General features: G+C 37.9%; 1 protein-coding gene across 4 annotated transcripts in view; it reads right to left on the bottom strand.

Moving 5' to 3' along the window:
- Positions 1–212: 212 nt before the first annotated feature.
- LOC142141207 (retinol dehydrogenase 7-like) overlaps positions 213–21443 on the bottom strand; it is a 38662-nt gene continuing 17431 nt past the window's right edge. For 2 of the 4 annotated variants that reach the window (XM_075199426.1, XM_075199427.1), the window contains exons 2-5: positions 11435–11768; positions 9594–9852; positions 1203–1369; positions 213–457 (exon numbers count right to left, since the gene is read on the bottom strand). In XM_075199426.1, the coding sequence (XP_075055527.1) occupies positions 243–457; positions 1203–1369; positions 9594–9852; positions 11435–11747 (954 nt within the window). In that variant the 5' untranslated portion in view covers positions 11748–11768 and the 3' untranslated portion in view covers positions 213–242. Of the gene's footprint in view, positions 458–1202; positions 1370–9593; positions 9853–11434; positions 11769–12002; positions 13367–19416; positions 19557–21443 lie in introns of those variants that run through there. The other 2 variants (XM_075199428.1, XM_075199429.1) reach the window with 2 other exon arrangements.

Here is a 21443-nt window from a genome sequence, read left to right as displayed (position 1 = left end):
AATATATCTTTGCAAAGTGGCATGATCATTGCGTATTTTGAGGGCCATAAACAGAAAATGCACTGTTTTTTTTAATTCAGTTATTCATATTTATTCATACCAAAATAAAAGTCAACATTAAACAAAAATGTTATTGGACTGAGCTTCTGAATTTAGCAATGTCTAGTTGTTTAGTTGGTGACACAAATGCTATTTAGAGATAAATGATCACATTATACTGTTATACTGTACTTTATTGACAATTACATACAAGCTGGTTTGGGTGCAGAACGACACAGCAAATAGTCAGATATGACAGTAGGCAGGTATGATAGAGGGAGGTAGTAGAGCTTGGAGTCCCAGCCAGGAGCGTATCTTGTCCAGGGGTAGACAGCAGTCAGAGCATGTTCCATGCAGTCTGTGACCTTGTGAACTTTTGGGCTGGCATTTCTAAATAATCCTGTCATTGCCTTCACATCTGAAAGTACACCAGAAACAAGAGTTAAAACATCTAGGATTGCTGTTCATTGGTAGCTTATCACACAGATTACTTATATATAGATTATGGAATAAAAAGAAATGAAAGGGTTCCTTACATTTGATTACAGCTCAAAACTCTTTGAACTTTAACTGTACACTTGTTGAAAAAATATATATAAAAACATCAAGAACATATAAAGATTAGAGCTCTATCAATCTCCCATATACAATTTATAAATATATAAATACATAATACTTATATTTGATCTCTTGCCCAGGTGTTCCCAAATAGGATTCTCAATGGTGTAGATCAAACATGAAAAACAAAATTATTCAAACACAATAGTGTAATATTGTATGAATTAATATACATAAATAATAAACATTCAAAATATGTAGTCTGTGATTCTTTTTGTTCTTTTTATTCTTTCACAGTGTGACTTCCCCATTGTGAGAAAACTTACAAGCCCAAAACTTAGATTACCCTACCCTATATATTTTACTTATTAACTGTAGACTTCCTGCATCAAAGGCCATTAAGGACACAGTGGGTCTCTCTCTCTCTCTCTCTCTCAATAGGTCTGCTGCAGCATAAGTAAATATATATGTTATAGATAATTCTGGTTGTGGGTGGGTATATATGGTTTCTTATGCATTGGCCATTATGTTTATAACAAATAAGTGTTCAAGAATGGCCTTCTCTTTGTATTAAGGACAATTAAGATCTACATTTAACAACTTACATTGCTCATAGTAGTTCTCGCCGTAACTCTCCTTCACTGTTGCAGGGAGATTGTCCCACAAACGCTTCAAGTTATTTACATGACCATCAATAGAGAGTGTCATCGGTGTTTGAAATGCGCCTGGTTCTATGATGGAGACTTTTACACCAAATTCACGCATTTCTCTTCTGTAGAGAAAAAATAAAATCAATAAGAAAGCTGGATGTATGGTTAGGGACACTTGATTTAGATTTAGTTTTCCATGTTCTACAGTTACTGGTTTGGGGAATGCCATTGTGCATTGGAAATATAGTGCAGAGAAGTAGGTGGGGATGGTAGTTTCTTTGAACGGTTTAATATTAATATATCACCACTTTCCTTCTCAGCATAGGCAAACTCATGGATCAGTAAGAAATTTGATGAAATTGATACTGTTCATTGACCTCCGTTTTTTTGGTTGAACCATTCTGTAATAAATTTTAATTCATTTTTGGTTTGGCCCGCCATAGTGTGTACTTTTTAATTGCTTAGTTAACTTTAAGTTACAGTTTGAATTTCTAGATTTTCATCTCACAGTTAAAAGATTTTAATATAAACATAAAATGTTGCCACCAGCTACTACATGGTGGAATTTGTTCTTACATTGTTTAGCTTATCTAAAGTTTGAGAACTTTAGAACCAATTCAAAAACCCTTTTAAACTAATTTTAAGCATCTCTACTAAGCATTATTAATTATGTACAACACAAGTCAATAGCACTCTTGAATAACACTTGTGTGTTTGTTTACTTTTTTATATTATTTTACTTGTATAGTGGGCAGGGTCCTAAAGACAACAGGATTTATTAGTATTGCAAAATTGCCACTCCAGGTGTCCCAATTATTTGCTATTATCCAGTACTCCCAGCCCATGCGTGATGGGATGAGCCCCAGCACTTTCAGTACTGGACTGTTAGTCTTTAGGGAGGGGCCACTTATTTTTTGCAGAATTCCCCCAGGACCATGCTGACTGGGCTGGATTCTACTATGACGGGTTCCCAGACCTGCAGTCTATCCTGTTATAATGGGATCTAGCCCAGCACGCGTAGCCTGGTGCTAGTTTGGACTCAGAGGGACCCCACCCTGTGTTAGTGAAAATCAAATAAGGCTGTTTAGAACTGGGGCTGATTAAGGAATTTAGGTAGGAGTCACATTGCCTATTTTTATTTAGTTATTAGAGAGCTTATTAATTTCATTGGGGTTTCTTGCTTCTGTTTGACAAGAGGGTGCTACATGGTTCTCACACATTAAGCATTAAACATTAGTTTGAAGTCCCACCTACTAACTAACTTTAACACCATGCCCTTTATTAATTTAAACTTTTCAGTCCTCCAAAATCCTAGATAAAAGATTGGAATTGCACTAGGAGTGAAACCATCCTTATTCCTAAATCAAAATGATCGAAGTATACGTTAGATTATACTGGTGAGGGGGTGCTCATCCACAATAATTTTTATCTTCAAGACCAGAGTTGGAATAAAAAGAAAGCACTCCAGTCCACTAATATTTGGTAATATGTATTCTCAATTCATGACTTATTTGAAGTAACTTTTTATTTAATCAATGGTTGTCCGAAGCCTTTATTAGGAGATTAGTGTAGGCGAAAAATTAAAAATATAGAGAGAACGTGACTAGAATAATACAAAGAAATGTGAACTAAAAACAACAATAGAACGCTTCAGTAAACGTAGTACTTCTGTAGATACACTATATTGAATTGTATCATTTTATTAACGTATATATCCCAGCTAATTGGTCTCTACCGTTCTATGTAAGAGGACGTCTTAGAGAACTAAAAAATATGCAGATTTTGTAACTCCATACAATTCCTATAAGATATCATAAACCATTAACTGTTTGTAAAACAAGAAGACTTATAATTATTTTTATTAATTTACGAGATGGCAATTAATAAAGAATATCCTTCATCATCTCCATTATTGCCTGTGATGTTCACATGTTATAATGCTAGCCATCATCCAATGACTGTTATTCTATTGTCACACATGTATACCAAAGGCTGCCACATTGCAACATATGTGATAGATCAGTCTGATGTAAGGGTTATTTAGAAAACATAAAGACATGCAAGACTTGTGAGCAAGATTATATAATGGTTTTATATTTGTGAGATTATATCAAAGCCTAAGGAAATAACACCATTTTATAGGTTTGTGGCTTGATCTCCTTACTGTCAGAATAGGGGTGGCTTCATTTAGTTATCCCTCCATACCCTGTATATTATCAAATATCACCACTGTCTTCCAAGGGGATATAGTGTCTCTTTTAAAAGATTACTTTCATTCAATTCCATCACATTCATCTACACATGCATACCCTATTATCTGTAATGGAGTTCAAAGTCTCCAAAGTATTTTATATTATCGATCTTATTACCATGTGTGTTCCCTATTAGGCTCCAGACTGATAATTTTCAACTGAGGGAGTTGTTTTTTTTATCTCCTCATAAATACTAGCAAAGAATAACAGTCATTTATGATTACAAACAGATCAAGCCGATAGACGCGGCTATATAGCCGCTGTCGGCTATTAATTACGGGTCTGTGACATCAATTCTGACATCCAAAACGTCCCAACGTATGTTTCGTTATCCGCTTTATCAAGGGATAACCCGATCAGCTATCAAAGGATTCCTTTTATATATCATCCATGCTTGTCTTTGATTGACATGAAACGCCACCAATGAATATTGTGAACATGTATTTGTTTACTCATCTGACTATGTATCAGATTAAAATTATATTTGATGACATATTATACACAATCTATGCATATGAAAATGTATTGACATGTTGGTAAGTAATTTGAAACAGAAATAGTTTTGTATTTATTTATTATATCTGTGTGTAATTCAAAATCTTAATTACTGTGTTTATTCACTCTCAGGAGCAAATGTGTGTTTTTATTATTGTTCTAATTCATATGACAGATGTAATAAAATCAATAATGTGATGATAGGACTTTATATAATACCTTAATAGAGATTATAAATACAAATGCAAAATAATTAAAAATAGATAAAACGAATGAATGAAAATATAATCTCTAAAATATATCGGACAAACTAATGTGAATAATGTGACAAAAACTGAAAAAAATGTGAAAAAAGTAAAAAAGGGAGTGTAGTATATGAGAAGTGAAATAAATCAGACATTCACTGAACACTTGCATGATATGTTATTGTCAATAAATGCAAAACTACAGAAAATAAAGTGAAGTGATGCATGTAACTGCAAGAGTAAAATTAAATGAAAATCTAAATACATTGTGAACAGAGAATTATTATATGTTGAATAAAATCTGTCTACAGGTGTGATATAAGTGTTAAGTGCGCAGTGAAAAGTACACATGTATACAAAATTGGGACACATGCAAATCAACAATAAATATCAGTGTCCATATAGATTATGATAAATATTATCAATAAATATATGTGTGATTAATCTCTATTTTAGTCATTATTCCATATAATTAACCACATATAGAACCTTTTTCTGAAATCAATTCAGAATATATATTATTGACAACTATAAACAGGGACTTTGAAAGGTAAAGACTAATCTTATATATCTATTATAGGTGAGTAATAAAGAGTCTCTCAAAGAAAACCAACTGTTAATACTAAGAATAGGCCCATCTATATAAACAATAGATGCACCCACAAATTCCACGGGTATATGAAGAATATTATTTTATGTCGTCACAATGATTAGTCATTTCACCTAGTCTTTTAAGAGAAATTAGCGAATCCAAATGGCTGTCCCATAGCCATCTTAACAACATTATGGGCCCCCGGGCAAAGCAGTGCACCGGGGCCCCTAGATATAGATATATAGATGTATACAGATACAGTTATAGATATAGATATAGATATATAGAGATAGGGATAGATAGATGTACTTGCTCAGTGACCCTTGTAGGTTTTTTTTGCAGATTTTTTTCTTTTGCATGATTATTTATTCTCATTAAGAGCCGTGCCTATGGGGCCCCCTTGCCCGTGGGGCCCCCGGGCAGCTGCCCATCGTGCCCAATGGAAAAGATGGCCCTGGGCTATCCTAGATTTCTTATTCAGGAATGTCATAGAATTTCATTGTAAAATGAAAATATCCCTCTTTATCAAATTCTAATAAAAGACACTCTTATTCTTGATGTCAGGAGTTACAAAGGGTAAGTATTCAAATTGTAATTGGAATAAAAAAATATATATCCCAATTTATCAGATTCAGGTGAAAGACGTTCTAATTTTTAATGTCAGGAATCACAAAAGGTAATTATTCAAGTAACATAGCTTAAGTCATAAGAAGCTCATTTATCTGTTGCATTCATTACGGCCAAATGAAGCAGTAGAGTCTAAGAGAAAGATCCATACATTGTCCCATTGTAGTAATTGTCTCTCTATAGCTTCTCCTCGAATTCCCAAAGTAATCCTATCTATTCCAAGGCACCTTAGGCCAGCAGAATTGCCTTTATGTTTCAGAAAAAAGTGTCTGGCTACAGAAGTTAGTTGTTTATGGTTATCTTTGTCATGTTGTGCATTCCTATGTTCAAGGATGCTTGTTTTGCCCAAGGGCATTTAAGAACACAAGCAATTCCTTTCATTTTGCAATTAATGTACTTATTAATATGATGGGTGTCCCCATATCGATCTGAAAATTCAACATTTTTCACCATTTTGTCACCATATGATTGCAGACTTTACAACCTCCACATTTGAAGTATCCTACAATCTTCTCATTGTTCTTGTTAGATGTGAATTGACTCCTCACCAGTCTGTCCCTCAAGTTGGTGGTTTGCCTTCAAATGAATTGTACTCTATCATCTAAGATTTTTTTTAGATCTACATCAGAGAGGAGAATAGACCAATTCTTCTGCACTATTGATTGAATTTGTCTCCATTCATTGCAAAAATCGCCCTATGAATCTAATGGTATGAGTGTTATCCTTCTTTCTCAAAGAGAAAATTAAATCAGTTTGCTCTTTCTGATTCACTTGCCTAAAGGCTTTCTTGAGAGATCTGCGACTATAGCTTCTTTCATCTACTCTAATGCTCTGCCCTTCAACTCTAGTTTTAAAATCCTGCGGATTGGAGCAATTCCACCTAATTATAAGGAATTCTCCCATATGAATGTTGTTAACTACTGGTGGCAAGTGAAAACTTTAGTTATGCAAGATACTATTCGTAGCAGTATGCTTACGGAAAAGATCTGTCTCTAATCTGTCATTTGCTCCTTTTTTTAATGGTAATGTCCAGAAAATCTATATTAGTCACTCATATTATAAGTCAATTTTAAGTTGTTCTCGTTGTCATAGAAGATATCAATGAAATTCTTAAATAAACTGTCACTTCCCCTCAAAAATATCATGATATCATCGATGTACCTGATCCAGGTGACAATATGATCAGTATACATTTGAAGATCTCATTAAATACAGTCTCTCGTTCCCACTGTCCCAAGTATAGATTAGTGAACGTCGGGGCACAGGCCACTCCCATAGCCATGCTCTGAATTTGCAAATAACACTTGTCAGAGAAAACAAAATAGCTTTTCTTAAGAATGAAGTCTAAGGGCTAGATTTACTAAGCTGCGGGTTTGCAAAAGTGGGGATATTGCCAATAGCAACCAATCAGATTCTAGCTATCATTTTGTAGAAGGTGCTTAATAAATGAAAGCTAGAATCTGATTGGTTGCTATAGGCAACATCCCCACTTTTTCAAACCTGCAGCTTAGTAAATCTGGCCCCAAGAGTTCCATTAAGACATTGTTGAACTCATTATTAACTTCTGTTTTTAGGAAATATCTCACTGCATCAAGATTCCACATGTACAATCAACCAAACCTCCTCATCTAATGTGATCCCATCTAGCATTTTTAGGACATATGAATGAAGGCAGTGATATGACATGTTTTCTCAGGTGTGTATCTAAATAGATACTTGCCTGTTCAGTAAGCCTTCCATTCCTGGACAGAATCGGCCTACCCGGTGGTATTATTTTATTTTTGTGTATCTTTGGCAATAGATACAAGGTAGGTATCCTGGGTTTATTCACATGTAAAAAGTCAAATTCAGTTTTACATATCACACCCTTTAGAAGAGCATTATGAATCATATCATAATAGGATGATTTCAACTCTTCAGTTGGGTTAGAAGAAAGATGTTTGTAACATTTTGTATCTTTGAGTTGCCTGTGAATTTCCTGAACATACAATGTTGTAGGCCAAAAGACCACATTGCCCCCTTTATTGGGGGGCTTAATGATCACATCCTCCAATTGTTCTATTTCCTTAAAGGATTTTCTTTCCCCTTTTGTGTACCGAGCCACGGCGGTACTCACAGCCGCCGCGGCTCGCTTCCTGTGCCCTCTGGCGTCACTTCTGCCCAACTCCCGACCATTGCCAAGGCAACGGTCGGACGCTTCTGCAGCGCGGCGTCCCGGCAGTATAGAAAGCCGGGTCCGCACACGCATCCATTAGACCAGCTATTAGATTCAGCCTGCGACTGAATTAACAGGCATTAGCCTGCAACTGTGCACTTCAGGGGCAAGCCCTGATTGGTCTTTCTGTATAGCAGGCAATTAGCCTGCAAGAGTGCATTCCCCAGGGGAAAGCCCTGATTGGTCTATCTCTGTATTTAAGGCAGTGAGGTCTGCAGCCTCACTGCCGGTTATAGCTTACTGTTACCAGTTCTGTTGACCTGCTCTGCTCCTTGTTCTTGTCCTGTGGATATTCTGTTGGATTGCCTGTGTATGACCCCTTGCCTGGATTTAGACCCTGCCTGTGTTTCTTGTGACCCCGACCTCTGGCGTGTTTACCGACTTTCCTGTTTGCTCGTGACCCTTGACCTCGGCTTGTTTATTGGATTCACTGTCTGCTGCCGGCCCTCGACCCTTGCCTGGACTTCACGCCTACCGTACACATGCTATTATTACCAGCCCATCGCCCCATTTACCGGTACGAAGAAGGACTTTGGCACTTTACGACATGCGCATGCGCATCTGGATCGAGCCGCAACCCTTCCACCGCACACAGCATCTGTTTATTATACTGGACGCAGCTCAGCTTTTTGAAAGGACGCAGACATCATCCCTGACGAGGGTAAGTCCTACAGTTATTACCATGGACTCTTTATGCCGAATTGTACTTACCCACAGCACTGGATTATCTCTGGATGCCGAGGGAGACACTTAGTCATTTATCGGATCCACTCCTAAGGATATACATAGACTTTATCCACTTGGACTTTGATTTATATCAGTATAATAGCCAGGTTTCCTTGTGGTAATCTTCTGTTTGGCTGGCTGTGTCATACTGTACCCTATTAGGCCACTTTGTGGTTTTTCCTGTCATTACTGAGGAATATTGTGTTTTATATGCTTTTACATTTATAGCTTAAACCTGCTATTTTTCTGGATTATGTCCAAGGAATAAATCGAATACATTGTGCATTCATTCCTCTGTCACTATTTGCATTGTACCATCTGTTAGCCTATCCCAAGGCTTATATGCTAGCTGTCTGTTGCTGTTTGACCTTTATTTTACCATATCAGGCATACTTAGGAGCACTAACAGCACTGGTATCAATGGTTATTGCGCCATAGGGGACTCTTTCATCCTATATCTGTTCTTTAATGCAGCTTATAATTAGAAAATGTTAAAACAAAATACTGTTGAAGTGGAAGGTGTGAGGGCACAGCCCCTTAAAGTATGCAAACTAAATATACCACCTACATTGTACTATGATGTATCCAAATCCCTCTGTCCTTTTTTGGGTTTTGTATATAGAAATATAGAACATTCGCATGGCAGAAAAGGTACAATATACTCTATTCTGGAGTAAAACAGTATCTCGGAGCCCAAAGAGTAACACTGAACCCCATCATACAGTGCACCAGTCAGGCTGAACTATAGAATATTGTGCTAACAATGACTAATATCATGTAGTAATGTTAAAGTACTCCAAAAATACAATAACTACAAACATTACAGACATTGTGAAATCTATAAAATTCAGTGCTTGTCATACAAAACTCCAGTACCACAAGTTAAATTAAATAGCAAATCGGTAATAGTGTTCCTCTTAACAAGCTTATATCAGATACAGTAAATCAGAGATACATTTGTGGAAATCTCATGCGCTCACCTGATCATACCTCTTTACTTGAGACATAGTTATGGGTTTGCGTGGGAACAAAGTTAAAAAACTACCATGGTATGAGCAATGTTCAATTTATATATTACAGTATTTTCTGGAGTATTTGTTTATCTGCATTCTTCCTTGTTAACTACCATAACTTCTTGGTACATAAACCCAACACTAATCAGTAGCCTCCAAGGCTCTGACTATGTTCACTCACCTTAGGCTGTCTGAGAAGGCCTCCACACCATACTTAGATGGGCAATACCCTCCGCCAATAACAGACAGTCTTCCCAAAGCACTGGATACATTAACAATACGACCCTGGGCCTTTCTGACAAGATGCAGCAATTGCAGTGTCGTGTTGATCGTACCAAGCAAATTCACATTCAGAACCTTGGAGAAATCTTCTTGTTTTTGCCACTCATTGAGAGCAAGGGCAAAACCATAGCCAGCATTATTCACCAAGCCCCAGAGCCCTGAAGTACAGAAAATAAGAGTTGTAAAATAAAATCACCAATTTGAAAAGTCAACAAATCTTTTTTGAAACTGCTTTCTCGAATAGGGTTATGGTAAAACAAACAATTCGTAAAACCCTACCCACCACTCCCCGCACTGCAGCAGCAGGAAAAACTCAGCATGGAGCAGTCCCCAGGTCTCAGCAATGGGAGTGGTAGGTAGAGGTGTTGGTACATGGTGGTTGGGATGTGTGGCTGCACAATGCAATACAATCACAGAGCTTGCAATTACTTATTCGTACTCTCTCGCTCACATTCATTTCTGTAGCCATTTAAAAATGGTGGACAATGGAGGACAATGTCTTACACAGCTAACCAGGTATACAGCTATAAGCAACATTGCAATTCCTAAAATGTCGACCCATGATTTTCTACAATTGCATAAAGTGATTACAGGTGAAGCACTCACATGTGACATGGAATCTGTGTTTCCCATTCATTATTCAGTGTTACTATTGAAACATTTCACATCTTCAAAATACCTATGATTTACAGCCATAATGGCAATTTTGACATATTTTAAATCAATAGTTCTCCCACATTAAGGACATTTATGTGTTTTGCTACTGGAAATATTTCAATCAAACTACTTATGTTTTATTTAATTATTTTTTTAAAACAAGACCGGAGATGCACCAATAGTAACAAGTTAAATGGGGATAGAAGCCTATAGGTGTTTATTGAATTTCACAGGTAGTAGGATGCACATAGCTGCATCAATATGCTAAGTAAGCTCAATGTCACATTGTTGGTAACACAGTTGTCCAGTTCAAAATTATGGAATGCTTTCCAGCGATTTATTCAGGAGTTTACTGGGTTATGTATCCTGGATAAGAAACTACTTAACACTGGAGTATTCAACAATATCAGCTAATAAAGGGTCTCGATTTTAAACTTAAGGTAATGCATGGTTGGGCTGGCAGCATAAGGGATACATTATGGTCATGGTGGCTGAGAGGGGGTGGCGAACAGGTACAAAGTACCAGGGCCCGGGCCTTCCTGGGATCATTGACCTGCCTGTGTAGTGGGAAGAGCCACCAACCTGGTGTGGTCACGTCCCTTTAAGCAGCTAAAGAAGATGCCCCAAGAAGTTGCTTTGCCGGTACTGGAATTTACTCTTAGTGGCCCTGACTATGGTTAGTGATATTGTTTTGGGTTGTAAGGGGCACATTAAAGTTAATTAATTGCCAAATTGCGCTCATAATGGGTATATTTAATAAAAAATTACTCTGCATACACCCTGGGCACTGTCCCCTAAAGCACAATTTACAGGCAAAATTATTGCAGCATTCCACCATCTTTGCATTCCTCGTATACAGCAACAGAATTTCTACATAGTTTTGGTTTAACAATTGGTAATATAACTTCAGATTAGAGGGGGCGAGACTATATCAGATATCTAAAACATATAACACAGTGAAAAAAGTTAACTGTCACAAATGGTTACCTAACACATTTTCACTTTCTATTCTACCCTAAACCTCCATGATGTTTCTAATAATAGTACTAGAAAAGCAAAATTGAAGAAGCAAAAATAAGTCACCTGTATTTCTAACGACGGTTGATACCCACTTGGCAGCAGAGCCTACACTTTCGTTGTCACTAACATCTAAGATTACAGTCTGCAGTCTGCTGGAGGCCTCCTTCTTCAGGTTTTCAGCCCCTGTCTCAGTTAGACAAGCTGCCAGAACTCTCATTCCACGTCTGTCCAGCTGCCTCGCCAGCAGGTTCCCAAATCCTGAGTCACAACCAGTAATGAAGACATATTTATCTGACAGATTCTCCAGTATCTGACTCTGTCTGTACCATCTGTACAGGAAGATCAGAGCCAACACCACCAGCAGAGGGAGCCACATGATGAAGCATACAATTTAATCCTGAAACATGATATTTTTTTTCATTAATGTAAATTCTACTTATATTATACTTTGTATTTTAGGCAAATAATAATAAGACAACATCAAATGAAAACAAAATAGATTAGATTTTTAGGTTTAATGCTGTATCTGTTGTACAACCAGAGGCTTAACTAGAACTTTGGTAGGACAACGTAGCAAAATTTTAAAGGGACTCCCAAGGTTTTTAGGTAGGCAACCCCACCCCCCACTTACCTTACCAAGTTGTCTCTTCTTCCTCTGCTGCGTGATGCTCTGCACTCATATAGGGATGGAACACCACTTCCATTCGCCTCTGAGAAGTATTTCATTTTGAACCCAGGAATGCCAGCTCAATCCGAATGAGATTTTAAGACCTAGTGTTGGAAGTCACACAGTAGAGAGCTCTTTAAAGTTCCCTGCTGACCGTTGAAACTACAGAGGGCAGCAGGCCCTGGAACAACACAGGTGGGAGCTACACTTTGCCAGAAGCAGAGAGAATATTTTTGATGTGACAGTACTTTTTGAGTGAAAATTTTTCACCATCTCACTTATTTAACATATACAGTAGTGGGATTTGGGCATTAGAACCACCAGTCTCTGAACTTCTTAACACTTTCTGTATTGTAGGATGTTATTGTCTCATTATCACCAGAAAATAACTACTAAGGGGCACATAATTTGAAAGAGGGGACTATTATCTTTCAAATGAAGGGTCACCATAGTTTGAAAGAGAGCATCCTCTTTTGAAATTATGTATCCCTGATTGTGTAGGTGTCAGGATGGGTAGATATAGCACTTTTAGTGCATTTCCCCCCATTCCCTGTAATACAGTTTTTGTTTTCTGTAGTGCAATGGCCGAGTTCCACCCCCTCAATGACATCATTGTTCACCAGCATGATGATGTCATCACTCTGTTGCCTCTTCCCCTGGATCCTACTGGCAGAAAAATGCTACGGGAGGAGGGGGGAGGAGTTCAGTATGTTTTATAACTTGAATTCCTACAGCATTAAAGACAAGTGGGAATAGCAATCATAATCACAAGTCTCACTGCACCAGGAACCCCTGTGCAACTATAACCAGGAATCAGATGACAGTGGACTTGGAGGTCTCTGGCAATTCATCACCCTTACACTAAACCATTATCCTGTTACCCTACAATTCACTTTACCCATCATCATCACCCTTAGCCCATCCATTACTGAATGAATGTGCCACTTTGGCAGGACCCCCCATTACCAACTTGTACTATTGATATGAGTCAGATGAGACTCACATATTCTCACGGGTGAACCCCTGAAAAGTAGGGAGCTACCTGCTGACAGCCATGATACTCATCATCTCCAGAATTCTAGGACTATAATGCAAAGGAAATACAAGACATGACTTCAGACATTCTAGAAATGACAAGTGTTCTAGAGCTTCTAAATACCTGTATTATCCCTGTGTGTTGCTTATGGTTTACATAATGGAGCATTAACCAAACTAAATGGCCCTCAGTAAACATGAAACAAACTGCTAAAATGTAATCTGTATTAAAAACAAAGGCTGTTAATTCCTGATATTGTAATGCACATGGTCACCAAAATATTTCCCATCTCAAACCACTACCGTCAACTAAACATGATTTCAGTGAGAATTGTTACCATGATTTTAAATGGGTTTGAGCAACAGCAGCTTTGTTGGGCATCGAGGGAATCATGTAATTCAAGATGTTATTGCTATAAGATTATTTGTGGGGACAGATTTATAATTGGGGTAGGACGTGTCCTAGATCAACTTCAAATGTCAGTGTAAAAATAAAGCTATCAAGTATTTGTGTCCTACATGAAAAAAAATCCAGTCTTTAACTTCTGTGCAAAATAATTAGCTAATTTGCACCATTCGAATTGCAACATGGTTTTGCCAAGGTGCAAAGTTACTAATTTTTTTGCTTTAATTTCCTTAATGAATCAGCTCCAGTATGTGGAAGTGGAAGTTGAAGAGACTCAGTGAAGTAGTAGCACTTTTGCTATTTCAGGTTTATTGTATTCAGGCTGTATTTATATGGAAATAAGATAATATATTAATATCCAAGACTGGGTGTATATGCTCTATAAGAAACACTAATAGCTGTATGTAACAATAGCAGCAGTAATACCTCAAGACTCAAGGAATGTGCTAACAAACATACAGAAAAAGCTAAATTCTTACCGTATGCATTTATTCTGATTCTTTATAGGTTTTCATTAGTTTTACATTAAACATAATGTTAGTTTATAGATGTAGTACTTTTATTTCAGGCAAATGAATATTGGGAGATCCCAGTGGGGAGATCCACTTTCACATACACAATAGAGTAGGCAGAAATAGTAAATCAAGATTCTAATAATTTTTAACACACCAATATGGGTAGCAATGTGCCATCTGTCTCAAATAAGTGTGCTTCATCTGTATATGACATTAGTTGTGTAAATCCAGACATGTATGTATTACACATGCTGCACTGCAATCAGGCGACACAAGCATGTCTGCAGTTTGTTACATTTACTAGTAATGGAACTATGAAACTATGATGATTCTTGTAAGAAATAAAATGTATGCACACTAACATATTTTTGTCTGATCTAATAATAGTACTATTTCCAAAATGTCAGCTCATGTAGATGTTTGTTTAAATATATATTGCAACAGAAAATAGGTAAATAGTCTCTGCATACAAAAGCTACACTTTATTGATATATTATTTCTCATTAAAGGAAAAAAAACCTGTTTAAAAATAAAGGGCTCACCGTGTATGTCTCCCCACTATCACAACACCTTTATCACTTAACAACTTATCTAAAATAAAGACACAGAGTCATGTATAAGGTTGCGAAAAATTGGAGGACATATTTTATTATTTACGTTACCTTTTAAACTGACCTATGGTGGCGGAGAAAGGGCACTGCGGGACAGCTCCCAAGCTGATGTAGCCAGATACATGTGGGAACTGGCGAAACCGCCGTACATCCACTAACATGGGGATCTCATCCCAAACTATCATGCGCTGACTTGGCGTCAGAGTGACTGTACCCCTTATAAACTCGTGCTGCCCTCCCTCTCCAAGCCGGACAGGGGACCCTCCTCACCGAAGGACCAAGGAGATACTGGTGCCTCTAAGGGGACAGTGACCTGCGGCCAATTAAAAATAGCACCCAACTAATCAGCCGCTGAACACAGTACCTTCCTACCGTGAAAAAACAAAATTGTCTAAAAACCTAAAATACTACCCCCGTAACTAAGGAGTGGGTGGGTGGGATCTCGTGCTGAAGAGTGAAGAAACCAGGAAGTGCAGACACCTATATGAAAGCAGGACCCTCCCACAAAAGCTATCATTGGTTGGGCCAGCCTTGATGTTAACCCTTAAATGTAAGTGTCTGTTCTGTTACAAACCCTGTCACCCTTTAAGTGTGTTCGACCTAAATTGTCCTCACTTGTCATAATGTAGTTTTTATGATATGATAACTGTGTGAGTGTACGATGATCTTTTCATACAGCACTCATTGAGTGACTCGCATGTAATCAAGCATGCAGGTCATTTTAGATTGTACATATATTCCTGGTTTTATGTTTAAGCATTTAGTAAGACAAATGTGGAAGAGCTTCACTTCTACACCACAGGTTTATAAATGGCCATTAAAATGGCATTCGCATTGATTGACAATTCGATCAATGGACCTGTGGTATCAATGACAACCTCAGGGTTCAGATAGGAGGCAGGATTTTTTTGTTGTTTAGTACTTGGGTTCTGCTGTATGTTTCTAATAATGGAATATATTGTACTCTTCCATTGCGAATTTGACTCTAATGACATTACTAGGACAACCTCTAGTGGGAGGTAGGTCTACAAAGAATTAACAGACACTTGAATTAGGACTTCTGCAATAATTAATCCATGCAACCTGGATCTCAATATGGATAGCTTGTAAATTACTATTAAAAATACTTAATGCTTAAAATAGTGGTGCTTGCAATAGCAAGAGCCCATTAGAGTCTGCTGTTACTCATAACAACATTGCAAATATAAGAAATGTATTTGTTCAGTGTGCAAAATACCACTGGCTATTAATGTTAGAGATGAGCGGTTCCGATTGGTTGAAATCTAACAAGATCCCAACGTTGGGGGATTCGAGTGAAAACAAGTCATGGCTCAGCTTCAGGTGCCAAATTCGGATCTCAAAACAATTATTTTGCAAAACTCACGATATATATAGTCCTCCCTCGTTTTCTCAACTGACATTTTCAAACAGACAGCTTGTAGTGAGGGGAGTGAAAGAGAGACATAGAAAGCAATAGAATAATAATAATTGTGAAGCAGTACTGTAGAGATTAGTCAGCTAGAATAGTTTGCTGATCAATTGCTTTTAATTTTAATCTTTGAGATAGTTTACACGGACTAGCGGCTACTGGTTGTTGTTAATGCATTCCATAAATAATAGTAGTAGTATATAGACTGAGTCAGATTTCTTTATGAACTCAGTAGTATATTTAGTGGAGGAAAATGCTAGCAGCAGAATCCAAAGAACAAATAGATTTATTTCTGTTAAAATTTTAATTTTTTCTAGTGAAAGTAATCTTTTCTGGGGCACTGACATCTGAAATCATTTTGAAAAAAACTGGGTGTTTGTGTGTGAGTTTCAGGAGAAGATTTTCACATATGTTAAAAAACTTCAAAGACTAAGCACACAATACATTGGTAGCCAAGAGCAGGGCTTTCCTTAATATGTCACTATATAAATAAATGTTCACAAACGAAGGTGGGCAGAGCTTTCATACCTTTTACTTATATGCTCTGTGTCGTAAAGCTGCCCTTCTGAATCAAACCAAGGGACTCATATATATATATGGGGAGGGAGAGCTGAAGAATCATTCCCCGGGGAAGCTTCATCCACACTTTGGGGTAAAGGGGACTGCCTGAGACTTGCAGTAGAGGTGGTCCCCAAGAAGGTGTGTAGTCACTCTGATGCCAGATTTTCGTATGTCACGAGCTGCTGCACTAGCCGTGATGGCTTGAGTATATCCAGATTGTGGCGGGAAGCATCTCAAACTGCTGCTGTGTCCTGGCTAGTAATAGGCAGCCAGGGTGCATAGCTGTAATGAAATTATTGCTGCCTCCTGAGTGGACATGTGGGGCGTGCTTTGACCCTATTTCTGATTGGTCCTTATTAGTTTAAAAGGCAGGGAGGGCTTCGTCTCCATGCCGGTTATAGTGCTTTTGCCCTGCGATAGCTAACCTGCTCTCTGTTTTGAGAAATCTTTGAATACCTCTGATTGATACATGTTATGACCTCTTGGCTCATTCTACTGGACTATCCTTGTTTGCTGCCAGTCCCAACCTATTGGCCTGTTTGTGATGTTTCCTGCTCGCTGCTGCCCCACGACCTCTGGCTGAACCCTGATTATCTGTGTACTGAGTCGCCTGACTCCTTGCCTCCTATCTCCGTGTTACCGGTTCCTACTCATAAGGTTTTACTTCATGGAGTTAAGTCCTGGGGGCATTCAAGTACCTGTGAGTGCATCCAACTCTACAAGAAAGGCAACTGCTATAAGTGAAGATCTCTCCCGCTAGTTCTAAAATCTGTGAGAGTATAAAACAATTAATAGTTATTAAAAGATACAAATATATGTGTAAAATACCTTAAAAACTATACTACAGATACAGAACTATGCCTTGAAGAAAAACAAGTGTTTCCTATGAAACAGACAATAGCAGGATGCCAGACTGAATAAAACGGCCTGGAGGAAACCACGTAGTACTGGATAAAGGATATTGCCTTATATGTATTTATTGTTGCAAATAAATATTTGTTAAGCTAAAAAGATTTCCTTATATGTACTTACTGTTGCAAAGAAAAATTTCCTTATATGTACTTGTTGTTAACCAGTTAATGCTGGACCTTAGGTATAAATAAAGGGCCATTCTGAAAAGACCCTCAGAGCTGATTTTGAAACTGCAAACAACTTTGTGTTTCACTTCCTCTGCTGTCGACAGAATTTTGCTAATAGGAAATCAGGTTATCAGAGATCAATAATAGGGGTACCAAGCCTCGGTACCCCGACAATGCTTTTGACAGTTACTAGGAAGCTGTAACATTGTAAAGGATTGGGTGCAATGTACTTCTAGAGATCACCAGTACCTTAAACTAGTGTATGTAACTGTCCTTATTAGGACACTTGAGCTAATAAACATCACTGCTTCAAGAGCCTGCTTTGACACCAACTTACCTGCCATAATTCCTGTGACCTACAAATTAGACCAATCTAATCCTTTATCCGGATGTTCTAAGAGTGGAACCCTGCATCCAGTACCAATGCGCTATCTGCAGCTCTGGCCAGTGCAATAGGCCAGGGGTAACCATCCAGAGAAACCCTGTTCTGAACGCAAAAGGCCAGGTGTACCAGCCAGGTGCCCAGCAAGGGGGTATACTAGTGGGTATACTAGTAGCAAGAGTTACCCAGAAAGACATGGTTCTAGATGCCGGTGAAGGAACCTAGTGGTGGAAGCAGCAAAATCCCCTCATACTGCGATTAGAGGGCGCATTTGGGATAAAAAAAGAGGACGGTGGAAAGGCAAGCCCAGCCAGTCCCCAGCGACATACAGACAGAGTGTCATAGGAGGTCCATCCTGTCACAGATTGTGGGTAGCATGGTGGCTTAGTGGTTAGCACTTCTGCCTCACAGCACTGGGGTCATGAGTTCAATTCCTGACCATGGCCTTATCTGTGTGCAGTTTGTATGTTCTTCCCGTGTTTGCGTGGATTTCCTCCAGGTGCTCCGGTTTCCCCCCACACTCCAAAAACATACTAGTAGGTTAATTGGCTGCTATTAAATTGCCCTTGGTCTCTCGGAGTGTGTGCATATTAGGGAATTTAGGTTGTAAGCTTCAATGGGGCAGGGAATGATGTGAGTGAGTTCTCTGTACAATGCTGCGGAATTAGTGGCGCTATATAAATAAATAGATGATGATGATGGGAGATATCAGCACTATTATTTTTAATTAACAGACTGGAATTGTCTGGAAACTAATGTTAATGATATACCTGGTAATATTGGAGCAAAAACAACTCAGAATGACATTTAACCTATTTTTCACAATTTTTAATTAAATCCAAATCCAGAACCAAAACCTTTCATGATTTTTTTCTAAACCTGTCACAAAATCAAAACATGAATGCATTTTAGAACCAAAATCACATTCAAAACCAAAATACAGGGGTCAGCACCCGTCTCTAATAGAATCAGTCCTGGGTACTGCAATTGTAAAATAAATGGGAATTCAGTGCAGCTCACTGTGTACTGAGTAACCTGCATCATGCATTATATTCAGGACACATATAGAGCAAGTTATGTGTTTCTGATGCATTCATAGTAACCAGAACACTGATTTATAAAGTTTACATTGCATTGTTTTAACATCTGTTAAGATGTTGACATTTCAGAGCAAGGTAGAATTATTATAATTCACTGTAAAAGGGACAGAATCTCAACAAAATAAAAAGTATTTCACTTCAACAATTTTTGTAGAAAATCAGTTTAAATAAAAAACAGTTAAAGAGCTAGTACAGTGTATAATTACTCTATCACTTGGCAAAGTTAAAAATTATTTACTGTAGCATGTAAAAATCCTCACCTTTCTCAGGTTACTGTCACATGCTATGTAGTGGCTGAATGATTTTTGCCGATCACTAGCAACGTGTCATTTCCATCTGAGAACTAAGTAGCACTGTTGTGTTACTGCAGGAGGAATGGTGGCCTGAATCTAAAGGCTTTGAATAATTAGAGAGCAGGAAGTTGTAAGAGGAGGCCAAGGCCAGAAACATATCAGTGAGGAAAAATTGCAACCTTGAGCCTAAAGTACAAAAACCATATATATTTTGAAACTAAAACTTTTATTAAACAAAAAAAAAGTGAATAATGGTGTTATTTCGAAACTAAAATCTGAACTTTTGCTAACAGTGAGTTGCAATGATGACATCTCTCAGAGCTGACAGCAGTGAAATTACAAAATAAAACTGCTCTACTGGTTTTTAAACTCTTGTATCTTGTATATAAACATGTATAACATACTAAACAAACACATTGCTGCTGAAGGAAACGTTTATTGACTATTGACTACTTTATTGAGTCAGTGACTTGACATTTGTTAAGGATTTTTCCAGAAAATGTCGATGAGCAACTTTTTACTAATTTTCCGAGCAAATAGAACTGTTTCTATATTCTGGAAAACTAGTACAATATGACTCGTCCTTGTCTACTACATATTTAAATATCTTTTTGTGGTTTAGTTCCAGTTCAGTATAGAGAAGCTCACTGACCCCCGTGAAGTGGTTTTGGTTTTGGATCTGGATTAGCTTCAGGTTTTGGTTTTGGTTTTGGCAAAGCCACCCTCGTGTGTTTTGGTTTTGGTTTTGGTTTTGTATATTTTTAGAAAAATTGCTAAAATATGCTAAAATCATCTAATTTTGCTCTTTTTTTGATCCCACATTATTATTAACCTCAATAACACTAATTTCTAGTCATTTGCAGTCAATTTTGACCACCTCACAAGTCACATTATTATTTTCATATACTTTCGGATAAATACTGCAGCGACCTGGCTGGATGGTAAGTGACAGAGCAATGACTCAAACACACGGCAGTTCCTACCACATCTAGGACACATTGGCACACAGCAGTGGCTGAAAAGAAAAGTCAGAAGAAAAGCCTGCAAGGCCTAGTATTTGTATTTCAGCAATGACAATTAGCAATGGAGCTCTTCTCTTTGTGTGTAACCTATATAACAACGTACAATTTGACTGCAAAGTCAGAAGAAAAGCGTGCCAGCACTAGTATTTGTTTTTTTCTGCAATGAGAATTACCAACGCAGCTCTCCTTTTTGTGTGTTACCTATATAACACAGTGGAATTTGACTGCAGAATTACACCAGCCCTGACAACACTAGTATTTGTATTTTTCTGTAATCAGAATTACCAACGGAATTCGCCTTTTTGTGTGTTAGCTATATCGCACAGTAGAATTGGACTACCAGCAGAATTACATCAAAGCACTATTATTTGTATTTTTCTGCAATGAGAATTAGCAATGGAGCACTCCTGAATGTCATTGATTACTTTGTTGAACACTGCTACCACTCGCCTCTTTCAATTCTATCTATTTGCCTGTCCAACTGCTACACTCTGTGCCACCCCTTCTGTGTCACTCTCTCAAATGGCGCTAGATCGCCGTGGAGGGCGGTATTTATAGATTCCAAAACTCGGGAGATCCGAGATTCGACAACGTAACAATGACATTTTGCCTCGTTTTCGATTCCGAAAAAACGCGAAAGTCGGTACTCGGATCCCCTAAGTTCGGGTGTGTTCGGTTCCTGAGGAACCGAGCCTGATTATCTCTAGTTCAGTATGGCAATGTACATTAAGGGCCTGATGCTGTGGTAGACTTACACCTGTTTGAACAGCATAAAATCCCATCATTTGTTTAATATCTACTCTGGTTTAGGGATTACCTAACAAGGTATGGACTAACAAGCAAAGAATAACATCAGCCACAGCACAATGACTACCATCTCCATCACTGCATTATGGTCCAATTTAATGATGTAAAGTGCTAAATCCAAGGTGCGGTATTCCTTATGGACCGCTCATAGTGCCACTTACACAT

Source organism: Mixophyes fleayi, chromosome 2 (assembly GCF_038048845.1).
Source record: "Mixophyes fleayi isolate aMixFle1 chromosome 2, aMixFle1.hap1, whole genome shotgun sequence".
Taxonomy (NCBI): domain Eukaryota; kingdom Metazoa; phylum Chordata; class Amphibia; order Anura; family Limnodynastidae; genus Mixophyes; species Mixophyes fleayi.
This window is presented reverse-complemented; position numbering and strand designations above follow the sequence as displayed.